We start from the raw sequence: 13,511 nt of genomic DNA, 5'->3' as shown, positions 1-13,511 counted from the left end.
GAGGCAGGTGTCAGGGCTGGTGGAAAGATGATGTTGCCTTTGCTAAGCCCACACGGGCAGCCAGGTGTTCCTGAAGCTCAGCATGGGAACACTCTGGGCTCCACGGATCTGCCAGTGGGAAGTGAGGTAGAGGGGAATCCGCTTACTGCAGCCTGTTTTTATTCTTAGTTATTTTTATTTTGTAGTCATAGCTGATAAACTTGCTGACAAGACCCCAAGGAGCAGTTCACACCTTGCAGGTCCCTCACCACGTCCCGAGCCCCTGCAGCCTGTGCAGTTGCAGCATCACCCACACCTCTGGTACCCATGCTCCTCCCCACAGCACTAGGGGCAGGACCTGCCAGGATGCACCTCTGTGGGAACAGCCTGATCCAAACTGACCTGAACCTCCTGAGACCTACATCTGCAGTGGAGAAGTTGTCCTAAGATGTCCTTTGTGTGTCAACTGGAAGGTAGTTCCTGACAGTCAGCAAAAATAATCTTTTTCCTTTGACTTAGATTCTGCAGGTGCAAATGACTGCATTTTCGGTAAAGGTGAATATTTCCTGCACCAAATTTTCCCTACAAATTTTACCTATGGGGCGCCACGTGGAATTTCAGGATTCCTTGCTTTTTCTTGCCTTACACAGTGCTGAAGACAAACTTCTTGCTAGCATACATGGTGAGCATATGGGCTTACACTGATGGATTATCTCAAGTTCCCTATTTTTTGCTTTGTGCACCTTGACCATAACAAAATCATGTGGCTCAGAAAGCACTTTAAATAGAAGCTTCCTATTGTCTTTTTTTTTTTTTTTTTCCCAGCATCTCTTAACAGTAGCTGGAGCAGGAGAAAGAAAATAATGCAGTGCATGCAGGCACCAAAGCCCAAGCAGTAATGGACACAAATTGTTCAATGTAAACTGTGCTTCTTTCTACTGCTGAACATCCTAAGAAACAGCAAGAGACTTTCTTTACATTGACAGTTTGGTGTTGCCACTTCATCTATCATTCACAATATCCTCTGAGTTATTCTTTTGACCACCCCAGGAAAACACGTCCAAATTCCCTCCATGCTACATGTTAAGTGAGAGGACACACAGCACTTTCTTCACTCCAGCTCCTGAGGCACAGGTGAGTAAGCAAAGTGAGTAAGCAAGGTATCACCTTGGCCCCTTGGTTTCAAGGAACGCTTGGTTTCAGGCCTGTGAGCACCGGGATCCCTGTGTCTCACAGCTCATGAGCTCTAAGTACTTCAGTCATGGCAGTGACAGGTCATCTGCTCATCTTTCCTATGGACACTCCTGCATCTTTTCTTTTGAGGCAGAAAAAGTCAAGCACTTGGTGTGCTGGGACATATAACATCTTGACTATAATATAATAAAAAAATGTGGCTCGGAAAAGCTCAGGGAAAGATGTATGCTCCATTGTTCCTCATCAGATACTGGCTCTGAAAAATCTCTCCTCATTGTATGATGCCTATCTTTGCCCTTAACAAACCTTTTCCTTCTAAAGTTGCAACTCAATAAAGTCTTTTGTGAGCTTGGACTATTTCTATTTAAACATACAGGCCACTATTCATTGCCAAGTACTATTTTTTCTTTTTTTTTCTTTCTTTTTTTTTTTTTTCTGGATAGATTAACCTTCTTGTTAAGTATAGGGTAAGATCAAAAGTCATGTTAGTAGAATAGCTGATAGAAGTGCTATCATGGAAATCATGGAAATGTACCTTGCTTTTTTTGGTAGGAATGGATTAGATTAACCCACTTTTTTTTTTTTTTTTTTTTTTTCCCTTTTCTAGTATTCATGTTCCCATAAAGAGGTTCTCTGTTTTTAATGAACTGGTGTGGACTTGATTTCTTCCAAACGTCATGTGATTCCTGCAGTTTCTTTGTGTATCTTCTCCCTTTGCAAGTATCATTTCTGCTGCTAGGTATTCTTCCCACTAAAAGGCCCAGTGCTGGTGGATGGCTGGATACCTGGACACCAGACTTCCCTGACATGATGGACAGAGCAATGTGAAATGAAAAAGGCCAGTAGTTTCTCTAGTATCAGACATTAAAGGCTGCTGAGCTTCTGGCAACCAAACTAGGAGTGGCTTTTTGCCTCATGGAAAGCACCCTCACGATGCAAAACAAATCAGAGGTGTAAAAAACAGGGTACCTTGCAAAGAACAAAAACAAAACCCAAGAAAGAAACATTTATCTAGTGTTTTTGTTTGTTTGTTTGTTTGTGGTTTTTTTTTTTTTTTTTTTTTTTTTTTTTTTTTTTTTTTTTTCCTGGTCTTTTAAATCACGTTAAAAACAGGCAAGCTGAGACAAGATTCCTGGATGGCAAAGCTGTGGGGTGGGGAAGAGTTGTGAGAGGCATAAACAAACAAAGCCAAAATCAATTCCAAGGCATCAGTACAGCTATTTGGTCTCTAGTTCTCTACCACCAGTTTTTAGATTGGTGAATAATCTACCTCTCCAGTGGCACAAAGTGATCCTGGAGTAGTTTCTGAATAGTACAAACCATACATGTATGATGGATCCCTTTGCATTGTCCTTAAGATGTAAGGAACAGCCCTTCACCTTTCACCCCAAAATTGCTAGCAGGTATAAGAAAAAAAAGTCCCTTTTGTAATTTCAGATGTTTCAGCCTTTACTTTTTTATCAAAGGCTTTGAGCTGAATTTCTGCTTTGTGCATATATTGTGGTGTTTACGTATAAACATATATATATATATGAAACGTTTCTCTCTATATACATATATATTTATATTAGTCCCTGCCCCTCTCCCCCCACGCCATTCTATCACTTCTTTGCTAGAAGGAGGGACAATGTCAACATCAGTCTATTGCAGAGGTTTGTCACATTTATTTTTCTCCTCCCTGGAGCACTTAGGTGATTGGTTTTGGTCCATATGCCAGCAGTAAATAGCCACTTGCAGGACTCATGAGCCCAAACTATGCTGGGATGCTATCCCAGCCAATACATGAAGGGTGATTCCTCTTCATTTGACAGACATGTGTGGTAAATTCTTTTGGTAGCTTCAACACATTCCCCAGTCGCAGCACATACGCATTGATCCAAGCAAACTGGAACCCTTGAGCAAATCCCTCCTGTGTTGCTATTGTATTATGCAGTGTTACGTCATGAGACTTGCACAGAAAATAAGAGCGCTCTATTTCCATAGGAGAGCCTTCCCCCCAAAAAAAGCGTAATCTGATGTCTTGTCCTATGTGAGATAAGGAAAATCAAACTGCATGTTTATTAGGGGAAAAAAATAAATCAAACAAACAAAAAAAAGAAAAACAACAAACAAAAAAAATGAAACCAAAAAGACAGAAAGAACTCAAGGGAGACTCTGTAGGAACAGTGAAGTAGTGCGTAAGTCCAGGCTTTCTCCCCTTCACTTTTCTGCCAGCACCACTTCTGCCTGTTAGTTTGTTTTGTTAAGGTGCTTCAGGTCCTGCATGGTCTTCAAGCTAAGTGGAGACCGCAAGTACTGCTTCTGTGTTGTTGCTTCCCCTCCCAAATTGTGCCAGCCATCCAGGCAGATGTTTCTCCCATGGACACACAGAGGCGGTGCACCAGTTCCCTTCAGCACTCATCTTCTTGGAATGATTGTTCATCCAGTTCCTGGGACTCAAGGTGCTCGAGGCGGTCTGTTCTGCCACTCATAATCTCATCTGGGGTCTTCATGAACCTGCAAAACAGAGAAACAAGTTGATTTCCCAGTGGTCTCAGCCTTTCTCCTTATCAAGATGCTGAGTCCCCTGACCTCTGCAGCTCCCCAGAATCATCTTTGCTGTATCCTCTGGTATGACTTGGTATTTCCCAGCTTTTCCCCAGCCTACCGGTATCTTTCCTCCCCATACATGGAAATGAAGTAAGAAAAATCACAAGCATTTTCTCCTGCTCCCTTTTTCTAAAGTCCAAATCTGAAACAAAACCCACAGTCTTTTCCAGAGAATGATATTTACTTCTTTTTCTTCATATTGTTTGCTGTTGCCATGTAAGATGACAGCATGCCACATGTCCACTCATTTACGGAATCTGGTGACAGAAATGTAAGTGATCTTTATTGTCAACATATTTCAAAGCAAATCACTTGTAAGGCATGGAGAGGCAGAAGGCTACTCATTTCTGCCAGCTTGTGTGCAGGTGAGTGAAGATGAATATGAAACACCAAAAGAGCAGGTCTGGAAAAAGCTAAGGACCAAGTCAGAACAAGCTCTGGGAAATGAAAAAAGCCCTGAGAGAAAAAGCTTTTGGGCTAAGCTTTAACTGGGAAAAGGGAACTGTGCACAAAGACAGTGTCTTCCTGTGTGACTGTAGCCAAGTGTAATTGCAACGTAGCAGTGTCTTCTGTAAATAAATGCCACAGCACTAATGTCTTGATGCAGTAAATCTGCAGGGGGCTAGAAACAGAAACTGCCTCTGGGGAGGCATGGCAGCAGTAGGAAATGGGAAAGGACATCCACCAGCCTGCAGATCAGGTCTGCAGTCTTGATCTTTGCCAGGGTGCTTTTGTGTACCACTGCGTACGGACAGCACAGAAGAGCTCTGCTTTTTTCTTTCTGGATTTAATGGCACAGGAAGAGAAAATGGCACAGGAAGGATGAAATCCTAGTTTAAACACAAACCACTTTCCTAACTTGTAAGTACTTCTGGAAAAATCAGAATAGGACATGTTTATGCTGGAAGTGTTACAAAATTTTGTATTTTTTCATTAATTATGTACTGGCTAACATTCAGCAGTACAAAATGTGTTAATCAGAGGAATTTTACTTAGGTTGATGATATGCTCAGTATCCTGGCCCCAGCAAAAACAAAACCAACTGACAGGAGCCTCATTACTATCAGTGACCCAGAAAAATCACTGCTGAAGCTAACAGGCAAGATTTGCCTACTCTGCTGCCTCCAAGTTTATAAAGTTTCGGGTTTTCAGTTTGAAATACCCAGGGCCTCTCAGCAAATGCGTAGCACTGCCTGGAACTAACCTTTTGCCACCCCTTCTAATTTTGGAAATCATGTGCACATATGCATTTATGAAAAAGAAATCAGCTATGACTCACTTCTGTGTCACTCCCATTTGTATGCTGGAAGAACTGTGCCGATATAAATGGTGTTACGGTGCTCAAAAGCTAGCATACAAAAGTGGTGAATCAGTTCCTGGCTATCCAGTGAAAACTCACCAAAGCCTACAGGCCAGACTGTGCCCTGATTTAAACCCTGTGCTTGTCCTGTTGATCTTGAGTAAGGATGAAACCAAAATGGAACAATACCACTGTCCCCCTACCTTCTGTCTGTTCTGCTTCCTAAATCACATGGAAGATAGGCTGATAAGAACTGTACAGCATTACTTCAGGAATTCTTTCTGGTCTGTGTTTTAAGTCACGTCATGGAACTCAAAGTATTTGTAATAGCATTTGAATAAATTGAAAAGAAAAACCAACCAACCAAAACCAACCAAACCAAACCAAAACAAAAACCCTAATAAACAAACAAACCAAAACCAAAAATCAACCAGACCAGAACTACCTGCCAACAAAGAAACAGTTTCTATGACTTCTTTTGTTGCAGAAGGCATTCTGCCCATTTATTAGAAGACCTCCTCTGACTCCGTTAAACTTAAAGCTCTGTACAGATATTTGCAGATGACAACTGCCTGCATGTTGCTTATAAAGTCACATTTCCTATTTTTTTCTGTGATTGCGAGAAATAGCCAAGAAAGGCATATTAATGGCTTGATTTTCTGCAGCTGTTCTTCTTTTTCTCTTCAGATATAAATAGGTCTAAGAAAACAACATTAATAAGTTCTTATTGGGAATTGTGCAAAAAAATGCTTTGTTCCCTTCCCCCCAGTTTCCAGAGGAAATGAGGTTTGTATGCTCATGTTTTATGCTGCCTGGTGACCTTTGAATCTGTTGGTCAATTCTGGGCAAATCTGACTGAGGAACTGAGGTCTCCAAGGGTATTAAGTTTCTACAGTTCTGAGAAAATAGGCAGCCTGGTTGAGGAGAGATGGACTCCTGTTTTGTTTGTGCTCCCACCAAAGGAAAAGCTCCAAGATAAGCACAGGCATTATTCAGCATCACAGAATTCCCCTGGGAAGTGCAATCTTCACACAAGGCCACAACAACCCAGGCTCCTTTTGCTTTAACTTTAACTTTCTGCCAAAAAAATTGAAATAACACAGTTGATTTTGCCTGTGATTCCTTCTTCGCTTCATTATCCTTTCTCTGTCTTAAGTCTCTTTCTAAAATGGTATCAACAAGACATTCCACAGAAACCTCTTCAGGTAGTCTGAGTACTAATGCAGTTCTGTTAGACATTTAAGAAAACAAACTCCAAGACTGCCTTCCTATTGATATCATTTCCAAGAACATTACTGGATCAAGACCAGTAATCCAGACCAGATCCAAAGCAGCCTTTGGCCTGAGTTCAGCACTCTGTGGGTCAGACTTACGCTCTAGGATTCCCTGATCCTGCCTGCAGAGAACTGGAGTGCTCACACTCAGTGGTTCTGCCAGTTGCACTCAAGTTCATTCATTAACCCTCTGCTTTACACTGTTCAGGGTCCTATTTCCTAAATTCTCGGTTGTATCATCCTATCTGATGTTTTATGAGCAGCTCTTGCAGGTCTCTCTCTTCCTTGAAGGCACTGCTGCCAAAGACAAGTTCATCAGCACTTCTCTTCCGTGATGCTGATGCTCTCGAGGAAATGCCAGATTTCTGCTTAGCATTCACTAGCAGCTGTATCTGTAGGAGTTGAACATGGACTGGATTTTCTAGGAGTTTGGCTGAGATGACAAATCAGTTAGCTAAGGTCTTAAAAAATGGCACAGACTGCTTGGAGTGAGTGAAAAGATTACTACTGACTCCACTGATCACTGAAGCAGGCTTGTATTTTTCTAAATTGATGCAGTTGTCTTGAAAGCTGGGAAGCACTGGTCTAGACAGCTTTTACAAATGCATGCCCATTGTCAATGATGTTCGAGCTGTGGCAATGAAGTATCACACAAAGAATTCCGTCTTCCATCTTCAAAAATGAATTGTCTGTAGAAAGGAATGGCAAAGAAAAGCAAAAATTACCTGAACAAAAGCCTTTGTCCTGGCTCCTTCCGGATAATATTTAGTTTGTAGTAGTGGCGTAGGGCTCTGGACATTTTCTCGTAAGTCATATTTGTTCTGTTCTGATTTTTTCAAAAGAAAAGGGAAAAATGTGTTAAGACGATTCATGAAAACGTTCCTAAACCCCCAAAGAAATTGCAGAGCTATCACAGGTAGCTAAAATAACCAAGCCAGTACAAGAAATTACACATTCTATTATTCTGCTGTTTGCAGCCCCATTCTGCCCCTCCAGCCCTCATCAGGAAAATTTTATGTGTCTCTTTTCATACAGTGCAATTTAAGCTAGAATGTCTACCAAGAATTCCAACTGAGGTTTTTCTACAGTTTCTTGGATCACACATAAATAAAGGCTTCAGCAACCACAAAAGGAGATACTAGATGGAGATGCTCATGCCACATGAGATGTGACAGGTCTGTTCTTAATGAACCCACCTTTTGTAAAAGCATAAGAACAGTGGCTAACAGACTGCATTTGTCAGCAATCCCTTCTAAGAGTGCTGTTCCTCTAGGAATCCCCTCCATTAACTAGTTAATGCTTACTGAGCACTGTGGAGATTGAGAGACTGTTTCTCCTCTCATTATAGGGGTGTAAATCAAGTGGTCCATTAGGTTGTATATGTGCCTCTGTGACAGAGCCTCCCCTTCATTTTGGGAACTGCTGACCCCACAGCCAGAGCACTGCAGAGTGACTGAGGCACGACCTCACTTCAGCCAAGTGTCACAAGGCAGCAGCAATGGGCATAGGCAGAGCTGCATGGGGCCCGCCATTACAGTACTTTCCTGGGTTGGGGTAACAGGATCAATCCCTCAGGCTATGTCTGCACGATGACCATTTTTCTGGTACAAGAATCACTGGCTACCATGCAGGCAAAGAAACTCCAGCAGAAAGGGAACTACACTGGCAAAACCACGTTTGCATGAGTATTAAGAAGCCGCCTTGCCATAGGCAAAACAAGGCAAACTAGAAGAAGCATGTTTTTGCTCTGTGAGCCTTCATGTTAAGAGTTTGGCTTGGCACATCTCTGTCAATCCAAGATCAGGCAGAAGTCTATAGTGTTGACCTGCCTTTATTAAACGAGACTGATCTTCCTGTCCAAAATAGCCCCTAGTAACAGACCTCCATTGCTTGCCCTGACCTCTACTCTTCTTCTAAAGTATGAAGAGCTCCTGTGATAATTAAACACTAAGAATGACAATGTTTTATTTGAAAAATCTAGACTCTGCTCAATGGGAAGCCCCCTGAAATAGTTCTTGTGGTTTTTTTTTTCCATTTCTTATATGCTAAAAGGCCACTGTGTGTCCCAAGTGACTAATGTCTTGAAGTAGCTTCACTTTCAGACAGCCAACATGAGAAACACAGGGCCTAATTATCAGCATGTAGGTGAGGCAAGGGCAGTACTACTCTTCATTCACAGAACTCTTCATCCCATTCCCACTGCTGCAGCCCAAAACCTCTAGGAGAGATTTAATGTCACACACGAAAATCTTGACTGTATCAAGATGTATGCTCATACACAGAAAAACAATATGGTTAAGGTTGGAAGGCACCTCTGGAGATCATCTAGTCCAATCTCTCTACTCAAAGCAGGGACGACTAGAATGGGTTGCTCAGGTCTGTGTTCATTCCAGCTTTGAACATCTCCAAGAATCTCCAAGAATAGAGACTCCTATCTCTCTCTGGCCAACCCATTCCAGTGTCTGATCACCTTCCTAGTAAGAATGTTCCACACCTAGGGTCATTCCTCCCCAGGTGTGGAACTCTGCATTTCCCCTTGTGAGGTTTAATGAGATTTCCATTAACACACTTCTGCACAATGTCCAGGTCTCTCTGCAAGGCAGCACAATCCTGTGGTGTATCAACCACTCCTTCCAGTTTTGTATCATCTGAAAACTTGCTGGTGCATTCTGTCCCATCATTAATGAGCATGTTATATAGTAATCGCCCCAGAATCAATCCCTGGGATAATACCACTAGTGAGTGGACTTTGTGCTGTTGATCACAAGCCTTTCAGCCTAGCAGTTCAGACAGTTTTCAGTCTATTTCACTGTATTCTTGTCTTGTCCATAATTCATTAGTTTGCCTGACATTACAGGAGAGACAGTCTCAAAAGCCTTTCTTAAGTCAAGATAACCAATATCTACTGTTCTCCCTGCATCCACCAAGCTAGTCATTTCATTGTACAGGTTGCTCAGGTAAATCTATGTAAATCTATGCTGACTACTCATATACTCAATATGTCTATACTTATATGTATATACACATATAGATATGAGTATGTATCTGTACTCATATAGATAGATATACGTATACACACTCAGCCCCATACTGCAAATATTAGTAACTGCTTTCCAGCGAACAAAGAGCAACATCTTACAAGGAAATACATAATCCTACAGCATTTGATGTCTGTCACAGGGCAGCAGTCTCTCCTTTTGTGAAATCTGAACAGAAAGGAAGCTTCTGCTGAGGTGTAGTACACAGCTCTTTGTAGACCACATCTTACCAGAACAGCCTTAGCATCAGGTTTCAGGAATAAATGATTTGCCTTGAGAGAGAAGGACCGTTAATTCTTATGCTCTTTGTAATTTTATAATTAGAAGTGTTTATAACTAAATGCCTTTAAACCAAACCAACAGGTTCTTCATGTGACGAGTAAGTTTTAGTACTTGAGGCCGGATGCTTTATATTTCTAATGTATGTACAATGCAAGCTTACGACCTTCCAGGAGTAGTTTATATGCATACGCTTCCCTTCCTTTCTCCCCTGTTTATAAGTAAATTTTGTGATGTTATGAAAGGTGATGTGCTGTAGGAGGAAAAATGCATTACTCCCTTACCTTGTGGTTTCCCCACAGCCGGGCCAGCCCGTTGGGATCCACTATCCGAAATATTTTGGATTCTTTATCTTCCCATCGGATGAAATTTTCGTACCGGCTGTCAGAAAGCAGCTGATAAACATAATCCCAAAGCAACCTACAGTCTGTGAAGAGAGAAGAAAGAAAATATTGATGATTTTCTTTGGAATTAATTCTGGGAACTTCAGGGTGGATTTATAGTGAAAGCACAGTGGGGAACAGGCCTGAAACTGCTACTGCAATCTGCAATGCAAATGACCTGGTTGGTATTGACTAATATTTGCAAAATGTACTGGAATATACACAGTCTTTTCTGATGTGTCCTGGTCCTTCTGACACTGACTGAGCATCTTTATCAAATTATAAACTGTGTGAAATGACCTGACGATCTTTGTTGTGTTTACTGTTGCACTGACACACATAAAACTATCACAGTTAGCCCTGATAATGTTACAGGCTGTTTCAGGGTGTAAATCAAGAATCCTGCATCCTGCTCTCCCTACTTGAGGTTGCCCCGTTCTGTGCCAGCTCAAGGGGTCTGAGGCATGGACAATGATACATTTTTCCTTTGTAACAGAGGATTTCACTGTTAGAAATGACATAAAACTGACACCTTCTGCCATTTTTTAATTTGCTTTTTATTTTTTAAGGTTCCTGGAAAAAAAAACAAACACAAGTATTATAATTACTTGAGTGCTATTGAGAGGTTAAATACTTTCTATTTGGATAATTGAATTCAAATTTCCTCTTGGCAAACACTCCTTAGGTCGCTAATTAAAGGTCTAACAGATACTTAGGTTTTAGTTTAGTGTTTTTCAGTTTCATGGCAGTCTCTTGAGACGGGGGAAGCCAAGAGCTGAGCTGCTCCTACTTCCTGCTTGCAATGTGTGTTGTGAGAAACACTCTGTAGTCAATAACATAGGCTAGTATCTCAATGAAGTAGCATTTTTATTCGCGATTACAATGGCAGGCATCCCACAAGCAGAAGCGCACCTACTAGTTCCATAACACAGATTATATACTTTTTTTTTTTCCTCAATGACCGGGACCTTCCCGTTTCCCCATTGACTCGGTAATCCAGGTTCACAATCCATCTGGTGCTTTACATACATGGCTTTCAGTTGCTGGCCTGTTATAAGTCAAATTTCTTTTGACTTTTACACTCTTTGAGGTGGTGATGTTTCTCATACAGTGATTTCCACCTAATTGCTCTAAGAATTCTGTTTGTCTGCATTTTACAGGGTTGTTTGTTAAGCTTTCTTATCTCTGCAAGCATATCTCAATACCACATTCCTTCCCTCTAAACAATGTAACTGTGCAAAACCAACATTTTTATTCCCACTATTCCCCCCTTTTCTTCTTTATAAATTGTTGATTTTTGCAAAACTTTTCTCTAAGATGTAATTTGGTAGATATCTTCCTCTTTTTCACTTTCTTTGCTTTCCATCTCCTCAATATCATCGTCTTATCTGAGTACGGTGGTGGATCCATGATCATTTGTTTCAGTAGTGCAGTTTCAGTTAACCACTGTATTAGTCCTCTTATGCAGGGGATAATGCAACAACCAAAGGGAGAAACTTACAGGCCTCATTTCCCCAGGCAGTCTTTTCTTGGTACAATGTAATCATACATCACATCCCCTGGGAGTCCTTGGTCCACCCCCATGGGAAGGGCACTATCTGGGCAATCGGTTGTCCCAAGGCACAAGCATAGCAATTGCTATGCTTGACACTCTGGACAGTATATTTGACCCATTCTATCCAGCCATTCACATCTCCATATCCTGTTTCAATCTCAAATGTTTGCCTAAAATCTTTTATTTCTTTAACTGTGACAACTGCTGCATTTCAAAGAGGGCCTCCTGTTTTCTCCTCGAGTTTCTCCCTATCTTTGGTGGCAATAGAGGATCATTTCCATTTAGCTATTTTCATCCTGGCTATTGGGTCTCTCCCAGTTACATCTGCTCTGAGACTGTAAGTATGGTTAGTAATGCAATCAGCCTGACTAATTGTTATAGTTACTGCATTACATTGTAGAAGCTGACAATTGGGCTGAATGGTTCCTTTAAATATGTTCTTTCTAATTTTTTTTTTTTTATACTTTTTTAACCTCATGAAGCCAACAGTTGACATGGGTGTATGCGACCACCCTTTATGATTGCTCATTCACCATACATTAGTCCATCTTGGGCAAGGGGGTCCTTCAAACATCCCGCTACTCTTAGGTTCAGGACAGAGACAGTTGTTCTCTCCACTCAATTGTCGATAGGCATTTAAATCTCCACAAGGTAACACCTCACAAGCAGCAACCTGGCAAATTGTGGTACATAACCCTCTGTCACATTCACCCATATTTTGTCAGGGTATCCCGTCTTTGCTATTATCTGGTCATGCCTTTTCCAAGTTGCCAGTTAACCAAGGCCTTCTCTGAGGACTACAATCACTAGAAACAAAATCAATAGTTGATTTTTCCCTGATATTATTTTTAACCCTTAGGTTTCCAAATAATTATCAATACAAAGAATAAGATGTACACTACTACTAGAACACCTTAGGAGCACTTTGATTCCCTATAGACCAGGCCTTTCTCTCACTCACAAGTCACACTCATTAGTTACCTGTGAAAATAAAAGGTTAGTTTACAATTGTAAGATTTTATCTTGCTCAGTCTATTATGAGATTTTTCTTTTTGATTTTAACTTTCAACAAGTCTTCTGTAGAAACAACGTCCCAGGTACTAGGGTTGATGGATGCTTTCACTTGAGTATAGTGCGTCCAACTTTTTTCTGCAGTTCTTACACCTGTTTCAGTGGTTAGTAGTACTTGAAATGGTCCTTCCCATTCAGGCTGGAGTTTTGATTCTTTCCAGGTCCAAATCAGGACCCAATTTCCTGGTTGATGGTGAGGACGGGTTGAGGCAACAACCCATGGGTCCTGAGAGATGACAAAGAAGAAGACAACCCCAGGATACAGTTCTTAAGGGAGCTTTCGTTTTGAATTGTGGTATCTCATCCCTTCCGCCCAGATAGGGTAATCTGAACAGCATCTCATATGGTGAAATTCCTATATCCTTTCTTGGTGCTGTTTGAACCTGGAGGAGTGCTAAAGGTAAGCATTTTACCCAAAGAAGTTGGTTTTCTAACACTTATTTAGTTAATTGCTTCTTTAATGTCTCATTCATTTGCTCCACCTTTCCAGAAGAGGAGGGGTGTCAGGGGATGTGAAAATCCCACTCAGTCTCTAAGGCCTGCATTAACCCTTGCAGCACTTGTGAAGTGAAATGACTTCCTTGATCTAAATCAATATTTTCAACTATCCCATATCTAGGGACTATTTGCTCCAGTGATACCTTAGCCACAGTGTTCGCAGTGGCAGATACCAAGGGGAGAGCTTACACCCATCCAGTCACGTGGTCAGTTAGTACAAACAAGTACCAAAGTCTCCCTACTTTAGGTAAAACAGTACAGTCTACCTGTATACTTTGGAAAGGTTGAATCCCTGGTTCCCATCTCTCTCTAGGTGTGTTACAGATGACCTTTTTATTTACCTTTTGACAT

General features: G+C 41.3%; 1 protein-coding gene across 1 annotated transcript in view; it reads right to left on the bottom strand.

Annotated features, from left to right (window-relative positions):
* Positions 1 to 777: 777 nt before the first annotated feature.
* Positions 778 to 13,511, bottom strand: part of ETV6 (ETS variant transcription factor 6) — a 145,821-nt gene continuing 133,087 nt past the window's right edge. The window contains exons 6-8 of the mRNA XM_068658443.1: positions 9,938 to 10,080; positions 7,062 to 7,162; positions 778 to 3,669 (exon numbers count right to left, since the gene is read on the bottom strand). Of these exons, the coding sequence (XP_068514544.1) occupies positions 3,564 to 3,669; positions 7,062 to 7,162; positions 9,938 to 10,080 (350 nt within the window). The 3' untranslated portion in view covers positions 778 to 3,563. The remainder of the gene's footprint in view (positions 3,670 to 7,061; positions 7,163 to 9,937; positions 10,081 to 13,511) is intronic.

The sequence above is a fragment of the Anas acuta genome, chromosome 1 (assembly GCF_963932015.1).
Source record: "Anas acuta chromosome 1, bAnaAcu1.1, whole genome shotgun sequence".
NCBI classification, from domain to species: Eukaryota; Metazoa; Chordata; class Aves; order Anseriformes; family Anatidae; genus Anas; species Anas acuta.
Note: the sequence above shows the minus strand (reverse complement) of the source record. Positions and strands in the feature narration are given on the sequence as shown.